Here is a 20,766-nt window from a genome sequence, read left to right as displayed (position 1 = left end):
TAAGCAATAAGGTACGAGAGGCTGTGCTGTATCGTGAATAAGTAACGGCTGAAGGGCGTTGTTAGGTACGACGCGAAGCGGAGTGCCTGCAACCCCTTCAGCCGTTACTTATTCACGATACAGCACTTGCCTCGAGTACCTTATTGCTTTTATAAAACGGTTACCACACAATATTAAAGTAAAAAAAAATTAGTGCAACTTTCATGAAGTTAAATCAATAAAAGCATTCCTTCCGCTAAAAAAAATAGTCCCTGACTGCGAACAACAACATGAAAGCTCAAATAAAAACAACAAACTGTTCTCAGACTTTGTCTCTTTATGTGTTGCTAAGGGTGTTGCTAAGGGCGCAGTGATATTAAATAGAACCGTTGGGTGAAGCGGTCATAGCAGTGTTTTATCGTGAATAAAGCACACCTATTGACCAATCAGAATCAAGGATTGGAACTAACTGTTTTATAACATGCTATAATAAATTATCTATATGATATTTTGAGCAAAAACTTCACATACATACTCTGGAGGCACCAAAGATTTATTTTACATCTTAAAAGATTAGTCCAGTTTCTTAAATAAAAATCCAGATAATTTACTCACCACCATGTCATCCAAAATGTTGATGTCTTTCTATGTTCAGTCGAGAAGAAATTATGTTTTTTGAGGAAAACATTCCAGGATTTTTCTCATTTTAATGGACTTAAATGGACCCCAACACTTAACAGTTTTAATGCAGTTTAAAATAGCAATTTCAAAGGACGATTTTTTCTTAACGATCTCAAACGAGGAATATGGGTCTTATGCCAGCGCAACCTCACGTAATATGTCATCATGTCAAGAGGCCACGTATGACATATCGAAACTACGCCCCAGTGTTTACAAGTGTGGAGAAAGAGGACAGTTCCGACGTTGTTGTATGTGGAATGATACTAATTTATGTCTTTGTGTCAGTTTATTCTTTAAAATGGTCCGCAAATGTGCATTTCATATATGTAACACGTGACCTACCGACGTCATTACGCAATTACGTGAGGTCGTGCTGGTGCGTCACACAACCGGTGGAAGAAGAGAAGTTGAGGTTTAAAAGTGCATATTTTTTTTTCCTGCCAAAAATAGCAATCGTTTCGCTAGATAAGACCCTTATGCCTCGTTTGGGATCGTTTAGAATCCTTTGAAACTGCAATTTTAAACTGCTTTAAAGGTGCAGTGTGTAATTTTCAGAAATGCAAAATAATATACATAACTATATTATCAGGGGTGTATAAAGACCTTAAATAATTAACCCTTATGTGTTTATTAACTTAAAATGAGACGTTTTTATCTACATACACAGAGGGTCCCCTAACATTTTGTCACCATTTTGTGCCGCCATTTTTCCACAGAAGCCCTTAATGGACACATTTTTTTACTAAGTTGTCTCCGACAATGACATGTTTGTCCGGTGGCGGCTTCCGTAGCTTTTCTGTGTGTTTCAAAAGCGTGGGGTGAACAGTGGACTGAGCCGTTGGTTGCAATTCGCAACCTCACCACTAGATGCCTCTAAAATTTACACACTGCACCTTTAAAACTGTGTTGGGGTCCATTAAAGAACATTAAAATGACAACAATCCTGGAATGTTTTCCTCAAAAAACATAATTTCTTCTCAACTGAACAAAGAAAGACATCAACATTTTGGATGACATGGTGGTGAGTAAATTATCTGGATTTTTTTTAAGAAAATGGACTAATCCTTTAAAACAGTCTTCTAGGAAGTAAAGCAATTTATGTACATTAAGAACTATAATCATCGTCATCGCATTTGGTGCCGATTGATACATTCAGGAAAACTTTTGCAGCTATATAAAGACATAACATTTATCCCTGACTGATTCAGGCCCATCTCTGGAGGAAAAGATGTTCTCGTCATGTGACTTGATGGCTGATAAGAAGGCCCAGGTTAGTTTTAAGCCACGGCAAGTTCTCTCTGAGCTGAGTCCCAAAGCTCGCGCAACGGCCCAGTTTCACAGCAGCTCCAAAGCCAGAAATTGGGCTCAAATTCAGGAGAACTTCAGTTCCGCCTTCATCATAGAGGCGGCACCTGAGCCTCGACCTGCAGTTCAAACGCCCCCTGTGCCAGAAACGGGGTCTGTTCAACCCACTAGCTCTAGCGGTGAGAAGACAACGTCTGTCATTTTCGCCTCTCGCAGAACTAACACCTTGCAGCCTGAAACTTCCTACCCGTCTCTTGCTAATCCTGAGGTGTCTTGACAAATTATCTTGTTTTTCCTTAAATCTGTCAGCTGAATGTGATTTGATTATAGCCAACACTTCTAAACGATTAACCATAGATATTTCAGCACCAAACTGTCTGTGGCAACACAAAGCATTTAACAGGAAAAGATGCATGGACATCTTTACAAATGAAGACATGCTTGATGAGCGAAAAACAGATTGAAATGAAGAAAAATAAGTGACACGTACTTCTGACTAGTACATTCTTCGACCAAATGAGATCTTAAACTTGTGCATGTTTGAGTTGTAACATGAATATGCTGTGATTGATTTCTTAACATGGGTGCTAATTAAAGTCTTTCATATCTGTCATTTACTCTCTGCACTGTTGCTTGTTTTTCCATTTTTTCTTTTTGGTGGTATTCATGGTGGAAATGTTGCATGATTCATCCGCTCGATTGAAACCTTAAAGGTTGTAGTCTCATTTAAACTGCTTGTTTTACTTGACAGCAGGGCTCAGTTTTATCCCAGTTGTACAGAAAACATGAGATCAGAGGAGCATAGTCAATGCTAATGCAAAGGGAAATGTCCCTTTTTGTGTGTGCTATCAGTCTGTTTGTCCTGCAACATTTGTGCGGGGTTTTGCCGACTGCAGGTGTGAGGGAAGTCCGACATGGTTTATATGATATGCTTGATCCATGAGCAGAATCTTACTGTCTTGATGTGTATCATTAACAGGTGTTGCTGTCTATCCCCAACAAGAGATGCAACCCATGGTGCCAGCTTGGTTGTACAACGACACCCTTATCCCAGGTATGTGTCGATACAGCAAATGTGCTCTTGAGAGAAAGTTTATTATTTAATGTTACAATGTTGCTCTTTCTCAGAATTGTTCAAGAAGGTCCTCGAGTACACCATGACACCAACAGGCATCGACACGGCCAAACTCTACCCCATTCTGATCTCATCGGGTCTGCCAAGGGAAGCCCTCGGACAGTTCTGGGCCATGGCCAATCGTACGACACCTGGAAAGCTTACCAAGGAAGAGCTGTATACTGTACTGGCCCTGATCGGTGTCGCCCAGGTAACTATTACTTTGCTATTTACTTGACACATTATCCAAAACTTCTCCAAGACTTACATTACATAGCTTAAAGGTCGTTTTATGTGTTTTGGCTATTTGCTTACAAGACAACAGAATTTTGGGGTCTTAAAAACGCAAACTTTTTTAAGGCGTGTTTCAAAGTGCAACTTTTTAAAAACGATGCCTTGTCAGCTGTGAAAATGAAAAAAAGTCATGCACATGTTTATTCAGTCTATAATCATGTGCATGTATAACCAAAACAACAATGGCGGCCTACAGGACTGTGTTTGACTGAGTTTATTAACATTTCTACAAACAATTTTACAAAATTTATAGTTCTGGGTCACTTGTATTAATAAACCTACCTCATTGTCCGTCTTAACAAAACTGCTTGATATTTTTGTCGTTTTGATTGTTTGTATTTATTGCTCAGTAGAAGAATGCATATGTGTGCAGACGTAGTGTTTCTTTACAAAGTGACATCGCCATCTACTGGCCTAGCACACATAATGCAGTGTTTAGGGGTGCACCGATCAATGCCGATATTCACTAATAATACCTGGCCGATAACTATTCTGAATCGCACAGCTGATATTATTCACAGCTATTTCATGTACTACGACTTTTGATCAGTAAGTCCTTTTCGATATTAAATCAATGTTAGTTTGAGTCATTTATAACATGCATTTGAAAAGCAATACTCGTCAAACATAATCATTATAGATACACTCACCTAAAGGATTATTAGGAACACCTGTTCAATTTTTCATTAATGCAAATATTTAATCAACCAATCACATGGTTGCTTCATTGCATTTAGGGGTGTGGTTCATTGAGAAGCATAGCAAGCATCATCGGACGATATATCGGTGCACGCCTAGTTGTGTTCATGGATTCATGTAAGCGCAGTGTATACGTTTCTGAAACGCAAAGGAATTCCGATTTTACTACTTTGTTGTCGTGCAAACGTAGCATCGGTGCCTTAACTCAGGACAATATGGGTAACATTGATGATAGTGAACTCATCACCTCTTGCAGAATTTGATCCTTCAACTTTTTGTTTTCCAACCCAAATAATATCAATCCATGCCGACCTTTAATCCTTGTACAGCATGTGAAGTCATTCTAGCTAAATCAGGCCTGTTTTTAAACACTGGGGTGATGCTCAGGGGAGAAACTCTGGTGAAGAGGAATCTCATCTCCCCTTGCTCGACCTTGAGGCTGCATTCCCACATCTAGGTAGATTTTTCAACAACTCATGGGACCTTTCCAGTAATAACACTTTTTTTATGCAAATGTAGGAGCTCGGTGAGCAGTCAGTCTTCCAGCGCTGCATTTTTGTAGAGCAATAAAGAAAGGAAAAGCTCTTGAGGTTGCCATCAACGGCATCGGAAATGGAAGTTGACTTTAATGAATATTTTAGGCAAACAAATCAGGCTTCTACTTGGCAGAGGGAGAATAGACAGCTGGATGAGGAAGGAGGTCTATTGTCTGACAGCTCTGTTTTTTCATTTTGGCTCCCTGATGAAAGACGGGTCGTAAATTCAAAGATCGAGGCGAGTGGAAGCGCTCTTGTCTAATAGCTTGCTAAATCACTTCGGTGTATAGAGAGCATATCTGCTTTAATTGAGTGTCTTATGTTTATTGCAATGCCTCATACCTCTTGGAGATACCTGTTATCATGGCAGTGCTTTAATGCTTCAGATGTTAACATGGGTGGCATGGCTTAAAAGTTAAGCATTCTCGGCTGGTAACCAAAAATGTGTAGGTTTAAATCTTCAGGCACTGGTTCCCTTCGTACTTAACACCAAGCTTATAAGTTTATTCTATAGATCTGATTTAAATATTGTGGTTGTATTTTTTTAGGGTGGTCTTACAGTTATGAGTTTGGACATCCTCAGTCAATTTCCCTCTCCGCCTGTACCCAATCTGCCTGCCATGGCTATGGCCATTCCTGCTGTCTTGCCTCAGCACCAGCAGTCCATCATGACCCAGCCCCCCATTTCCATGGCAATGCCTGCTGCCACGCCACCTGTCATGGGAATAACCCCGAACCCGCCGGCACAACAACCCCCCAGCTTCGTCACCAACTTCCCTCCAGTTCAGGTAAACTTTAGACACTTTATTATATAATAAAAATAATAATACAATATGTTTCCTTTATTACTACCATTTATAAGTGCATTGATTTATTTGTTTCGTGGGTTTATATCAGACTGCCAAGGCAGATGACGATGACTTCCAGGACTTCCAAGAAGCTCCAAAAGCAGGAACTGGAGACGACTCGTTTGCAGATTTCCAGGGAGAAACAGCAGGAGCATTCCCGAGCATGGCTTCATCATCATCATCCTCCCAGAGCGGGTACACAATTTAATCAAAATATATTGTCCCACATGCCTGGAAAACCTACATTTGCGTGATGCCAAACTGCTTGGAGATGATGCGTCGTAAAATAATATCCTGTCATCTCTCATTAGTAGTTTATGATATTGTGTTTATGCTTTGTTAATTCCTCCTGACTCGGTTCACTCATCTAAAGCAGAGAATAGTTTTCGGGTTTGTAATGGGTTGTAATAACCCGCCACGCGCAACAATTAAACACCCGCCATCTTTTCTAATGAACCCATTTCAATGGACAGCTGAGACGCTCATCCTATTTTATTTCTATGCACATCTGCACTGAAAGATTTTATGCTCCTAGGGAAAAGACGATGAAAGGCAATTATGTAAAACAGGGATTGAGATGGGGGGGTATGTTCTTCGAACAGCCAATCAGCTTCACTGAGCACAAAGGCGCTTTTGTTTTAGAGGAATGCTTGGGTTTTTGATCGCTTGCCAATTAAAGCACAGAAAATGAGTAGTTGTGAGATTAATACAGGAATGAGGATGCAAGTGGAGTTGAGAGGTGAACCAAACTTCGAATCAACAGCAGCCTTTAAAGCAGAAAAAAGTGCAGTGTGTTGCATACTTTTACTTCTAAAACACTTAATTCACTACAAATAGGAGAATGAAAGAAACTTTGGAGTACACAGCACTTCATACTGTTACAAATCGGACCTAATCATCGGCATCTTGGTAAATTTATGACCTTTATGCCGGTTTAACACCGCACACGTGACGTGAGCAGCGCATGTTTTTTTTTTCACAACCCATGTTAACAAGTTAGAGCATGCACACCGCACGCGTCAGCAGCGCGTATTCGCCATAGACTGTAAAACATATGGACGTAGAGTCTGTGGCGTCACCCATAGATTTTTATAGAGTTTTTTTGAAGCTAATAGTTGGTGGGGCTTGTTGTCACCATCTTGGCATCGCGTCACAGCGCAGCACTCGCGGATAACCAAAATGGATAAAGAGGCGGGACGTGGGAGAAGCTGAGGTGGCTGGTTACTGAAACCACGCCTGCCAAGCTCGACGGTAGTGACAGAAGTGGCAGTTCACCTGTCACTCAAGTGGCCACGCCCTTAATTATGCAGAACTTTAAGACTTTATATTATTTAAACGAAGAAACAAAATCACCTCCCACACAGTTGTCATTGAAGGGCAAAATTAGCTATATAGACCAGAATCACTTTTTGTACCAGGCTGTAAGCATAATATTTTCAGTGAGATCGGAAGGTTGCCTCTCGGTATTCACGTAGCAGGAGTGGCGCTGGGTCTATTTTTGCTGCGCTTAAAGGGGACAGAGAATGAAAATCATTTTTACCTTGTCTTTGTTGAATAATGGTAGTTTACCCACATTCACAAACATACAAAAAGTGCTAAACATCTCAGTCTCATAGAAATTCATCTTTTAGAAATGTCAGCCAGAAAACAGCCCAATCTGAAAAACTGATGCTTATGACATCACAGGCATCTAACTGCCCTTCCACTTTAAAATAATTGGCTACATTTTTTGAGTGGCAGCAAAGTCAGCCAATCAGTAATGAGATTGCAAGTTAAGCCAGTAGGGGGAGCCAAATAGGTGCAAAACCACTTGTTTGAAATCACCCACCCTAAAAGAGCTATCTGAGAGAGGTTTTTAGGAAGCTTCTAAGGCATTACAGACCCAAACAAAAACATTTTTGTCTACATGTCACATCACAGAACAAGGATAAATACTCAGTTCAACCATTCTATGTCACCTTTAAACAAATCACATTATTCGGCATTGATTGTTCATTGGTGAAGCAATCGACTATCAGCAAAAATCCATGCTGATAGTTGTTCCGAGTTGTATCCGTTGCTTCATATCATTATAAAGTCATTCATTTGCTGAATAGATGCTGCATTAGCAGAGAAACAACAGTTTGTTGTCAAGGCTGACAGGACGCTAATAACAGTAGTACCTCAAACCGTTACACAAAAATGCATACAGATAAATCCAACCCAAATGTCATGATTATTACCATCTATTTGCATTAGTTTATATCCAGCTGGTTTATCCATGATTTAGTCGGCTAAGCTGCATATTTTAAGGAAATAATGAGAGAAAGTGAACTCTATGCATCTGTCGGCTACATTAGCATATCCAACAAAGAAAAATCTGATTTCAGTTCACTGCAATACATCTTGTTGTTTTGATTAGATAATCATTAGGTGTTAAAACTGAAGCAATAAATTAGAAGTCTACACATATAATATACATTTATGTAATTTAATAGGTTACCAGTGGGAGTATTTCACAGAAGTGTTTACTTTCAGTACTTATTAATATAATTAATACATTTTTATTTATACATTAATTTCATTTAGCACATTTTCATGGTTCAGTACTGTTGTTTTATTACTTTTGTATTACTGTTTGTTTTTAACCCAATATCCATTTTAAAAACTATCGGTCGATTAATCGGTTATCGGACCAACCTAGTAAAATCTACTATCAGTCGACCTCTAATATAAACTACATTGACAATCAAAAAAAGCATCTTGAAAAGGTTTTACTCATAAAAGTGTGTAAAACAAAGTAATATGAACTTGAGATTGTTATACCGGTGGTAAGCTGCACGGAATGGTCTGAGGTCAGGATTTACAAAAGTATTTGAAGAACGTATTACACATGCCAAAATAATTCGGTAATAACATCTAGTTTTTGACGGAGGTGCCGTTTAGCAGCTTTTGCGTCTGAGCTCTTCATATAGAAACTTTACAATAAACAATGTACTCTTTATATTGAGTTGAGTGTTTGTTGTGTCTGACCCACAGTCTTCCTGCCATGCTGACTCCCGTGTCTGGATCTTCATCCAAATCCTCCTCTGATAAATATGCAGCATTTAAGCAGCTGTCAGTGGAGCCGCCTGCAGAGCCCACACCGTCCGTCACAGGTACAACACATTTACACAGTCTCCAGCTCTCACCATACACCTCACTAAGGTCTTTTGAAGATGCCAGATTTCTCAAAAGACTTCCGTCATATCGGTTTAACATTAAAGACAAATTCTCTTGTCTAAATGCTTTTGAGATAAGACAAAGACTAATTACAGACATGTAACGCGGCTTACAGACATGTTTTGCATAAATCCATACTTTTTTAAATCACCTTTATCCATGTAGTTGTTAGAGTAATAGTTTCATAGTCCAAATAGGAAGGTTCTCAACCTTCATGACATCCCAGATGTGTATGACCTTACTTCGGTTTATTACACAGCTCATTGGAATGCTTGATTCTGATTGGACAGTCATTTGCAAGTTTGTTACTCCCAGATAACAACCGCTCAAAACTAATAACACACAGTAACCCAGATGCTGCAAATAATTAAATATAAATATGTCTTTTTCTAACATATATGACATTGGGGCGGTTTCCCAGACAGGGATTAGACTAGTCTTAGACTAAAATAAGTATAAGAGCTGCCCAAACTGAAAACAACTTGCACTGACATGTCTTAAAATACATCATTTGCTTGGCCTTAAAATGCACACAAGTAATGTTTTTAGTAAGGCATGTTTGATCAAACTAGTTATATTTTCTAATTAAACTAAGGCCTGGCTTAAACTAATCCCTGTTTGGGAAACCACCCCATTATATTTACAAATGATTAAACAAAATAATGTTGTCTCGTCTTATCTTAAAACTGAAAATAAGCGTGTTTCCTTCTTGTATCACCCTTTAGTGTGATAGAATACCCTCCACTTCGGGTCCTGATCACACTGTCGGGGCTTATTTCTGTGATATACATTACATCTTACTGAACACAAACAAATAATTTTTTATTGTCATCATGTTATCTTTATGGCGAAGCTTCGAAAAGCACATGGGTGATTCTCACGAAAACTTGGATTTAAAAATGTCAAGCATGAAAATGTAAAAATTGCTTAAATTTACTTTTTTCCCACCAGACATTGAAAAACAAAGTCTGGAGTAAATGGGAACATTAATTTAAAAACTTGTATTTATCATTTTACACTTTTTGTAACATAATTAAAAAATTAGTCCTAAAAAATCTCATTACCGCAACAGTCAGAAAACATCAACACTGACATATTTTCAAAATGACATGACAAACCGGAAAGAACATAATTTGGAGATTCTGCACATGCATTTACAATCAAAGTATTATGCTTCTATTAATTAAATTAACATTTAATAAGCATCTGTTGCGGTAATGATAATCAAAATGTCGTGTAAGCATTCTGACAAGACAATATTTCAAATTAACTGTAAAAAAATGATCTTACCTGGTAGCCATCTTGAAGTAACGGGTCCCTGTGCTTGGTCACTCAAAATCAAACTTTATTAAAATTCTGTATGTTTGCTTAAACTGTTCTCAAAAAGTGTTGCGGAGGATGAGAACATCAGGCATGGACACATCATTTTCCTAATTTTTCTTCATTATTATTATACATGAATATTCAGTAAATATTTTTTCTGTCATCTAAAGTAGTCTAGCAAAACATCCATTTATTTTTATTCTTAATATTTTTGTGTTAATTTGATTAAATTACAACATAACGCATGTTCAAACACAGCCGGACACATTGCGGTAATGAGAATTTCAGCAGAAAATGAGATAAAATTTCCAATTATAAATTCTTATGTTGAAATCACACATTGTGCAAAGTAGACCACAGTATTGTGTTAATTCTGATGCTTTTTAATGTTACTATATTACACATTTTAAAGCTAAATCATTAGTGTCGTGGTGTTTCAATGGTTTCGTGAGAATCACCCATATACATCCATCATTCAAGTTCTTAAAATGACTCCAATAGGTTACTGTATGTCCTCTGAAGCTAAATGATTTAACAATTACCAAAAATACTTTGCTTCATCTAAACACAAGTGCTGTGGGATTAGTTTGTGAGCTCTGTTTGTTCTTTTGATCCAGATTCTGGGGACAAGTACAGTGTTTTCCGAGAGCTTGAGCCGCCTTCAGATAGAAAAACAGTTGGTAAGCATATTAACATCTTACACTGCAAGATACGATCATGCAAACGTGCCAGATCTGCAGTTTATATACACTGATTTTTCAAAATCACATTCAGCCTTTATTGTGTTACACGTTTCACAAAGAGCTTCGTACAAGTGATAGGCCAATGTAGCGCTAAGACATTTTGAGATTATAGGCTTTAGATAATGCTATCGGTTCCTGATTAACCAGTAGTTGATACACTGATGTAGGCATGTGTACATGTCCCTGTCTCACTAGAGCAGAATCCAGTGGGAACAGCTGTCATAAAGCCAGTAAGTTAATGGTTGCAGTGATTTTCTTTTTTCAAACCTCCCACAGTTCATCTGAAGAGAAACAATATTTCTTTTTATTTTATAAATATACACTGATAATAAAATGAGTGGTTTGCATCTGCGTGTGTGTGTTTTTATGATGTGTATATTGGTGCATTAAAGGGACACCCCATTTTTATTGAAAATATGCTAATTTTCCAGCTCCCCTAGAGTTAAACATTTGATTTTTACCGTTTTGGAATCCATTAAGCTGATATCCGGGTCTGCTGCTACCACTTTTGCATAGCTTAGAATAAATTAATTGAATCCGATTAAACCATTAGCATCACGCTCAAAAATAACAAAAGAGTTTCTATATTTTTCCCATTCAAAACTTGACTCTTCTGCAGCTACATCGTGTACTAAGACCGACAGAAAATTAAAAGTTAAGATTTTCTAGGCAGATATTGCTAGGAACTATACTCTCATTCTGGCGTAATAATCAAGGACTTTGATGCTGTAACATGGCTGCAGCAGGCGCAATGATATTACGCAGCACCTGAAAATAGTCCCCTGCTATTGAAAGTCACCAAGGGGACTATTTTCGGGCAGTGCGTAATATCATTACCACTGCTGTAACTATGGTCCTTGATTATTACGAAGTTTTAAATAGGAAAATATTTAAATATCGGCAAATAGACAGCGACTTTTGTAGTTATTAAATATTGCTTTTTGGAAATGGCAACTTTTTACATCTTTTTTTTATTACCGTCATATAAGAAAGTGCCAGACTCTATATTTTAGTTTTTTGTTACCTGGAGGGGTTCTAGCAGACCAATCGCAGTGCCTGCGGTCTGCGTAGAGTTGACGCATTTTGGGAGTTGCGTGTCAGGGTACGGCATAGGTTATGACAATGCCTTGCCTATGCTGTTCACTCGACAGTGAAGTATGAATTTGGCTTTATTCGGGATTCGCAATGAATAGATGACAGTCGGATAGCACTCCATGTTAAAGGAAAATGTAAATGCTAGGGATGCACGATATATCAGCCGACATATCATTATCGGCCGAATACTGCTTATTTTTAATATTATCGGTTATCGGTCTGATAGCAAAATTAGGCCGATAAATGAAAGCCGATAAATTATGGATTATTTTGGTTTGTTGAACCACTTCACTTGCTCATTGCTGGCCATGTAGAGTTTTGATTGGTGCTTTCTGTGACATAGCATGAAGATGACACATGTTGAGGGCTTAAGAAGAGTATGCTAGTCTAGCACAAAGACAAGAGCCGTTTCTCAATATGCGTTCTTGTCTGTACTTGCGTTCTTGCGTTCTCGCGGCCCAAGTACTGTTTCAATTCAAAGTTCGCATCAAGGCCAAGTTCACATAAAATCCCCGGATGTGTTCTTGATCCGCCCATTTTATCGAGGATGCATCAGAGAAGACTTGTGTGGACTTATGACAGCGAAGTTTTCCAGAATGCATTTCGCGTCAGAAGTTCGTTCTTCCGAGTCTGAACTTGCAAGTCCGAACTAGGAAGGACACAAGTCCGATCTTGGCGTACTTGGTATTGAGAAACGCCTAAGATGTCCGCGGCCTGTGAGTTTTTCATTGTGAAATTAATATGAACATTTATCTGCCTATATATATATCGGTTATCGGCCCCCAAATATAAAGAGTTATCGGTTATCGGTATCGGCCAAAATGTCCATATCGGTGCATCCCTAGTAAATGCAGCCTAAACTTTTTCCTAGGTGACCTGATATGTTTGTAGTCATTGCCTTTTATGGAAGTTAGTGATTTTAAGTGTGCATTTTGTTTTTTATCATATAGATTTGCTGTATTATGTTTGTGCTGTGTTAGGTTAATTTCTTTCCTCCTACAATGAAATGTGTGAGTTTTAGTGTGCTTGTTTAATTTTATTTTCGGCAATTGTTTGCAGCTTGCGTTAAGCGTTGCCAATTCGAGCTGAGAACCTCAAATGCCTTCTTTGTTTTGTGCCGTGGTGTTGCTGTGCCCCAAGTTGTTTCTGTGTGAAATGCTGTTCGTCACGCCCTTGAATAATTCTGTTTTCTTTTTCCACAGGCGAGGGATTTGCTGATTTCAAGTCTGTCAGTGCCGACGATGGCTTTTCAGACTTCAAAACAGCCGACACCGTCTCTCCACTAGACCCACCAGACCAGGCCAAGTTCCAGTCAACTTTTCCTCCTCCTTTCGTTTCCTCTCCATCTCTACCATTGTCTCATTCCCAGCCAACTTCTTTGGCTCAACCTAGAAATCCTCTCAATATGGCAGACCTGGACCTGTTCGCCACAATAGCTCCTCCCGCTCCCACCTCCACTGCTGACTCCAAACTCAGCTTGTTCCCATCGGCTCCCTCCTCTTTGGTTCTGCCCTCTACGGTCCCCAAACCTCCCAGCGCTGGAGTAGACGACTTTGGTGATTTTGCTCTTTTTGGCTCCTCCGAAGTCACGTCTGCCACCTCTGTGGCAGGAGGAGGATCCGGGTCTGCAGTTCAAGATGACTTTGCTGACTTTATGGCTTTCGGGAGCTCGAAAGATCATAGGAACGAGGCAGTTTCGGCAGATTCTGGTGGCGACGGCCAGGGTGAGGCGGCCCCGAAGCGGCAGCAAATCGGTGCCGATAAGTACGACGTTTTCAAGCAACTTTCCCTGGAGGGTGGCCTGGGCTACGACGATAACAAAGAAAGCGGTGGAGGCTCTTTCTCGTCGCTCAAGAGCGACACGGACGACTTTGCGGACTTCCAGTCCTCCAAGTTCTGCACGGCGCTGGGGGCGTCCGACAAAAGCCTGGTGGACAAAGTGGTCGCCTTCAAGCAGGCCAAGGAAGACTCGGCCTCTGTGAAGTCCCTGGACCTCCCGTCCATCGGGGGCAGCAGCGTGGGAAAAGAGGACTCGGAAGACGCCCTCTCGGTTCAGCTAGACATGAAGTTATCGGACATGGGGGGAGACCTGAAGCATGTGATGTCTGATAGCTCCCTAGATCTGCCTGGTTTGTCATCTCATCAACCCCCTGCCGCAGGTGAGGAATTAGTACGCTTGCTATGGTGAAGTCTGGCCCAAGTGCCACTTTCTCTCTTTCACACGCGTTCAGTCAACTACTCAGGCCTCTCAAAGGCTCAACAACTGCGCTATCAGATGCCCATAATGAACACTGTGTGTGTGTTCTGGATGGCCAAGTTATAGTTACATATCAAAAACTTATACACGTCATATTATATGCCCTTCAGTCTATATATTTTCAATTTCATTGATCCTAATGTATTTATTGTTGTTTATAATTATTTATTTAATTTAGTTTATGTATTATTTATTTTTACCAGTCTAGATGTGCTTGTGAATTTCAATCTCATAAGTATTATCGCTAACAGCACAATAACTGGTATTATAAACTCCCAGTGTTATCAGGTGATTCGGTACGAAAGCACATTTAGATGCAGTATTTCATTCTCGTTTTGAACACGTGACTTGGTTTTTCTCGCCTGTACGTGTCCATACTGTCATGTTTCATTGTTGTTCATTTTAGTTTCCCCCGCTTCGATTGTACCATCAGTATAACCTGAACAAAATCCATAGCACGTCATATTGGTAGGATTATCAGTATTTTCTTGTTAAGTGAACAGCTCATGATCAAATAAGGCTTATGAGATAAAGGTACAACTTACAGATGCATTAATACATTCGCGCTTAGGTCTATCTAGTTGATGACATATTATTTATTACTTTGTGTGTGAATAATTTGCTAGGGCATGGATCTTTAACAGGGGGTCCCCCTTGGAGGTCTGTGGTGATATTATTGGGGGTCCTTCAAATATTGTTTGAATGCATTTTTTTTTTATAAATTAGGCATCAAACAAAAATGCATTAATAGGTTAATAATAAAAAATTAAAACTTAAATTATAATGATGAGCATTACGTTCCCAGGTTAAAATCTATTAACTCTTTTCCCGCCAGCGTTTAAAAAAAAAAAGTTGCCAGTCAGCGCCAGCATTTTCATGTTTTTTTTTACAAAAGTTTAATGCCTTCCAGAAAGTTTTCTTCTTTAAATATATAAACATACAATATATCAAATGAAAGAACAGACTCTCTGCTTATAAAAAAAAGTTTCATCCTACCTTCATTAGTTTTCTCAAATATGGGTAGGTTTTTTTAAAAACACAAAATTTGGAGCAAAAAGCTGAGAATTTCATTTTTGAAATCCTCAAAACATACACGGACATACAGCTGTTTGCCCTAGGGCCATACTTACGGGTTTTAAGATGCGGAAGACCCCTACCTTTTGGATAATAACGGTATTACAGAATGCTGGAAATACTCGTCATTGGCAGGGTAGCGTTTTCTCTTAATTGCCGAGTTAACTCGTCAATGGCGGGGAAAGAGTTAAATTAAATTAAAATGTTACGTTATATCACAAAAATTCTTATTTTATTATCTTTGTATCGTTACCACACATGACACAGTATGTGTTATAAGTAAAGATTAATTGACGACACACGATTGAATTATTCAAAAATAATGCACACCCAATGTGGCAACATTACGGGTGTGCATTATTTTCAAATAATTCAAAGGACAGGAGTAATTTATTCTGCTTATACCACGGTTACCACAGACATTACTCTGATGGTTATTTTAAGACATTTAACAGGTCATGTGTGTGTTTATCAAAAAAATTATGCATACCTGTGGAACATTTTCAACCAATCAGAATAAAGCATTTAACAACCCCATGGTATAAATAATAATAATACAGTCCTAATTGGATACATGAACTGGGGTTCCTGCTCCTCATCTTTATCCATTAAGGGGTCAATAAAAGATTGAAGACCACTCATATAGGGATTATGCTCGAGTGAATTCAGATACTAGAGTGCATTATGTATAGCATTATGACTCATTGCATCCTGTTTCATAAAAAGAAAGCTCTTGATTTCTGTTTAGGTTAAGACAAAACAAAAGCTGGTTCAAAATTAAATACAAACCAAATTCAAGTGTGGTCTTAATCAGATTTTACAGCTTTTTGCTGGTCAAATAGCATTCAAGTTTTTGATACAGCAAAAATGTTACAATGTTGCTACCTGCCCGAACAAAGCCCAAACTGACTTGAGTCACCAACACATCTTGCTTTACATTTATTTAGATTCATTTTATGTTAAAAGTACAGATGGAATATGTAAACAGACCGATCAACAAGATGCTATAGTGTAGTTTGTAATTTTCCTGATGTCTTAGCATTCAAATAGTTCTGCCTTTTTAGAAATCCACATATCCACCTTAAATCATATCAGGCCCACTCTTGTTACAACGGGTGTTATAGTTAAAGTCCTGCTACAGTCCAGACACTTGTTTGCATGCGACCGTTCATCCGTCCATGTGATGGTTATCCATGTTTGCATGTGCATGGAGAGTCCTCAGTGGGGCATACAAAAGCAAAAAATGCACAGAACTACCTTACTTAACCCGTGTTATGTCATTCATGAGCATATCATTCAGCATGAGCAAGACACCTGACACCTGTCAGTGCAAAGAAATCAGAGAGCACATGGGGCGCCAAGTTGACTCTACCCTTAAGGGGACCCATGGGGGTTTTGGAATGGCTTTTCTGTAGATACAGTAATTGAAGCTCTTAATACAGTAGATAGGCCTGCTCATATCAACTGTTCTGTCTTCATCACTTATCATTTAGTTACTCTTGGCATTCTCTGCTTTTCATGTTATCTGTTCTTACATGTAAGACATCATGTCAAATCCTTTATTTTCTCATGTATCAGGGTAAGAAAATCGTCACAGTATTTCATTCAGTGAGAGTCGACCCTCATGTCCACAGGTTGGGGTTCGGGAAGCACAGTAGGAAGAGTTCCATACGTTCATGTGGTCTCACCAGAGCCCTAATGATTTCTATTACTATACAGCAGACTTCATTAATGTCTAAAGTGTTCATGTACTGTCAGAATTATGTTTTCGAATAGTAGTTACGAGTTTGACAAAGGTTTTTAAAAGTTGGTTTAAACTGCTATTCTCCTAATAAATGCGCATCATTTTTCTCTGGGGCGGTGTTTCCCAGTCCTGGTCCTCGGGGCCCCCCTCCCAGGGAGTTTAAGATGTCTCCTTGTTTAACACACCTGATTTAACTCGTCAGTTTGTTAGGGAGACATGTTTACCATTTTGGAAAGAGGCTGATGAGTTGAATCAGGTGTTTTATATAGGGAGACATCTGGGGCTTTCTGGGATGGGGGCCTTGAGGACCAGGATTGGGAAGCACTGCTCTAAGGAATTATTTTGATCGTTAGAAATATGCGTTGATGCTTCCTTTTCTTAAAAAAACATAAAATCAGACATCGCGTGTGACGTTAAGGGCCTGTTATAGTAACATTATAACATTAAATAACATCATATTTGTCCCAAATCAATAACGATTAACATTGGCTGCTAACGTATATTTTGCATTTTGAAGTAGACGCTATCTGACGAAGCTTGCGCTATTTAACGCTCCACTGTGTAGGATCTACTCCCATCTAGCGGTGAAATTCTATATGACAACCAACTGAATATTACTTTCTAGCCCCCCCCCCCCCCCATTCGGAAAGCATTTTAACTCGTACGGTGGCCCGGCCGTGTCATGCCAAGGTTAACATGGCTTCCAGTAGCTACAAAGCAAAAGCAATGAAAAAATTTTACAATTTGCAATGTCCTTTGCCTGTGATGTGTCAAAGCACACAGATTTATGTTAAACATGGAAAAAGTCTGATTTTCATGATATGTCCGCTTTAAATCTTATACAAAAAGCAACCATAAACGTAGCTTTAAATTGACGCAAGGAAAAATATCACAGGGGCTGTTACACTTGGTATTAAGATGTGTTTTCGTCGATCGGATCACAAGTGGATGAGAGAGACACATTACGTTTACACTTGGTGTTTAAATCCGTCTCTTTTTGTCCATTTTCGACCGCTTCTCTCCAGATTACTGAGGAGATGGTCTGTGGACGAGTCCCTCTGTCATTTAATCATGAGCTAGAGTAATGACGGGTTTAAATGGACGCAAACTAATATTATCAGAGTCCAATGCTTATGTTTTAAGTAAACGTTACATGTCCGTGTGCTTTCTCTGATATTGGTGAAATAAGATCGCTCAACTTTCACACACTTGTAAAATGAAACGAAAGACGCACAGATCAGACGCTTTTATCAATGAAAGGCTAAAAATAACGCTGTACACCGTGTGTTTGTGCTAGAGGTCAGAAAAGATGAAAAACACATTTATCTCAGTACCTCAGATTACATAAATGGGTGGAGAGATGTGTGGCTGTTTGAACACATTAAACCACATGCGTGTTTACACCAACAAGTGTTATGCATAACCATGCTATAGTTAGCCAAAGAATTATAAAACTTCAAGTTTACAACATAGACTGTATAGATGTAAACGAATATGTTGAATTACCTGTGGAGAAGATAGAAAGTAGGCAACTTCGGTGTCCCTTGAGCCTCATCTTGGAAAACTAACATTACTCCAATATTGACTTTGGTCTTGATGTTTTTCCTGTCGCGTTGTCGTTTTAAATCCCCTTTTCGCTTCCTTGGCGACGTGTTTTAATGTCCTCGAAAATAGGTCTTCAACAGGCTTTCAAATCTGCCTCAAATCAAAGCATTAGATCGCGGGATCATCACGGTACTTGCAGCTGTTGTTGAATCCGAAGGATTCAGTCTACACAGGTCGCATATGCAGGCTGCATACGTCATCAAGCCTGGTTTATTTAAGTTAACTGAGCATTACATTCGCAAGTCATAAGCATATTACGTCCATTTACAATTAACTAAGAATAATTGTCAGCTTTATAATTGTTAATATTCTGAAATAAGACTGTCTTGATGACGTATACCGCCTACACATGCAACCTCGGGAGGCTTCAGCTAGCGGCCAGCATGAGTGTAGTCTGAAAGCGCGAAAGGCGGAGCTTGAATTTTAGGAATGTCCCTCGTCGGCGAATGTATTTCAAAGATGGAGGCACAACATGGATTCAGCCAGTCGACCGTATGTATTTTAAATAGCAGATTCTACACTTACGAGAATACTTTGATTAGTGGGGGAAGTAATTACACATGAATGAGCACATACTTTTGAAAGAAAACATGGGTTTTTGCTAAGAATTAACTCAAAAAAGTACACAGTGTAGCTTTAATGTGCACTTCTGGTTTACGATACCTTCGAGTTGTCCTAGACGCGACGAGGCGCGGGGCTGAGCTGAGCTGCGCGTCCGGTGTGCGACCCCCTTAACAGTTATTCCGCATGCGCATCACATCAACGTTTTCACAGATTTGCGTTTTTGTTGTTTACACTTAAACGGTAATGCAGGCTTTTGAAACTCGTTTTAAAAAGCTTGCATTTTAAAGACCCCAAAACGCCAAACAGAACAGCCAAAACCATTCTGGGGCGGTTTCATGGACGGGGTTTATCCTAAAATGCATGTTGGAGCTGCCTTATATTAAAAACATCTTAACATATATCAGTACCATTGTTTTGTCACAAGATGCACACCAGTATTATTTTTTTTAACGTAGGGTACCTATATGCCTATAACGCCTAGTCCTAAATGTATCTAAACCATGTCCGAGAAACTGCACCTTAAAGGTTTCCAGTTTTGTTTCCACCTTAAAGTCCCCATGAACAGAAAGTCACGATCGACTGTACTTGCATATTGTGACATATTAACAGAATATCACACAAGAAAATTTGTGGGCGTGGCTTGTGTTTTTGATTGTAAATTGGATATACAAAGTAGGCAAAAATGGAACTCACAGCAGACTGTGACAGTTGGAGGAGGCGGGGTTATCCGATGTTCCTCCCAATCCATTTAACTGACGCCATCAGAGAAGGATCACCACGAGGGCGGATGTACCCTTTCAGATTTTGATTAAAGTTAATTAAAGTTTAGGGCAATAAAAATAATAATAATAACCCACTACAATAAACACTGATTATTCTTATTTTTTTGTGGAATATTGTAGTTTTGATTTCATGGGGACTTTAAGATCCTAGAACTCGACTTAAAGTTTTGAACCTATTTTTTTCAAAGTTTAATTTTATCTGGAAAGTTTTTATAGATTTTCAGTGCTACACGGTTGTTTTCAAGTGTACACAAACATGAAATTAGTTTGTGCCGTGCTTTCTCCCTTTTCTTTGTGTCAAATTAAATTGGCGCCCACTCTGTCATAACCCCTGTTTACTTTTTCTTTGTAAATTCAGACTTTTCCAAAAAAAAAAGGAAGCTCTCTGATAGAACATCAATTCAGTCACGTCAAACATTGTTCATTCTTGTTGCTTCTTCTCATAAAATTGCCACTAGTTTCATGTATAAATATATTGTAGCAGGTTAAAAGTGTTGGGTTTTCAAACGAATGTGTAGCTAACCTCTCTAGAGTATCTCTCTTCCAGGTCGTCCTCTTCTCACGATTATATACGTGTCTTCTATACAAGTTTATTTTTAGGTGTGTTCGCTCTTGTAGACCGCACTGAAAGGTGGAACTCCTTCCAACTTTGCTTTTCTTTGCTCCAATTTGTGCCAACCTCAATTTGTGAAATTGACAAGAACTTGCACGCAGTTAATTTATCAGTAGGAGTCAATTTTTCTGGCATACTCGCAACCAAAATAGGTTGTTTTTACCAAGAATGGAAATGTAAACATGCAAATTTAATAGTGTATTTTTATGACAGGAAAATAAACTCTTGTATTTATTTTGAAAATATAGATAGACTCGATTAATCCTCCTGATTGTGTTAAAGTATTTATGCCAGATAGCGTATTATTTG

The 20,766-nt window shown here is 38.9% G+C and overlaps 1 protein-coding gene across 9 annotated transcripts in view; it reads left to right on the top strand.

Moving 5' to 3' along the window:
* The window catches only part of synrg (synergin, gamma), a 56,792-nt gene that overhangs the window by 13,190 nt on the left and 22,836 nt on the right, over positions 1–20,766 (top strand). For 6 of the 9 annotated variants that reach the window (XM_055196120.2, XM_055196118.2, XM_055196117.2 and 3 more), the window contains exons 8-15: positions 1,869–2,144; positions 2,945–3,019; positions 3,094–3,290; positions 5,157–5,396; positions 5,506–5,651; positions 8,475–8,593; positions 10,598–10,660; positions 13,021–13,977. In XM_055196120.2, the coding sequence (XP_055052095.2) occupies positions 1,869–2,144; positions 2,945–3,019; positions 3,094–3,290; positions 5,157–5,396; positions 5,506–5,651; positions 8,475–8,593; positions 10,598–10,660; positions 13,021–13,977 (2,073 nt within the window). The remainder of the gene's footprint in view (positions 1–1,868; positions 2,145–2,944; positions 3,020–3,093; positions 3,291–5,156; positions 5,397–5,505; positions 5,652–8,474; positions 8,594–10,597; positions 10,661–13,020; positions 13,978–20,766) is intronic. The other 3 variants (XM_055196123.2, XM_055196122.2, XM_055196121.2) reach the window with 1 other exon arrangement.

The sequence above is a fragment of the Misgurnus anguillicaudatus genome, chromosome 24 (assembly GCF_027580225.2).
Source record: "Misgurnus anguillicaudatus chromosome 24, ASM2758022v2, whole genome shotgun sequence".
In the NCBI taxonomy this organism is placed as follows: domain Eukaryota; kingdom Metazoa; phylum Chordata; class Actinopteri; order Cypriniformes; family Cobitidae; genus Misgurnus; species Misgurnus anguillicaudatus.
Note: the sequence above shows the minus strand (reverse complement) of the source record. Positions and strands in the feature narration are given on the sequence as shown.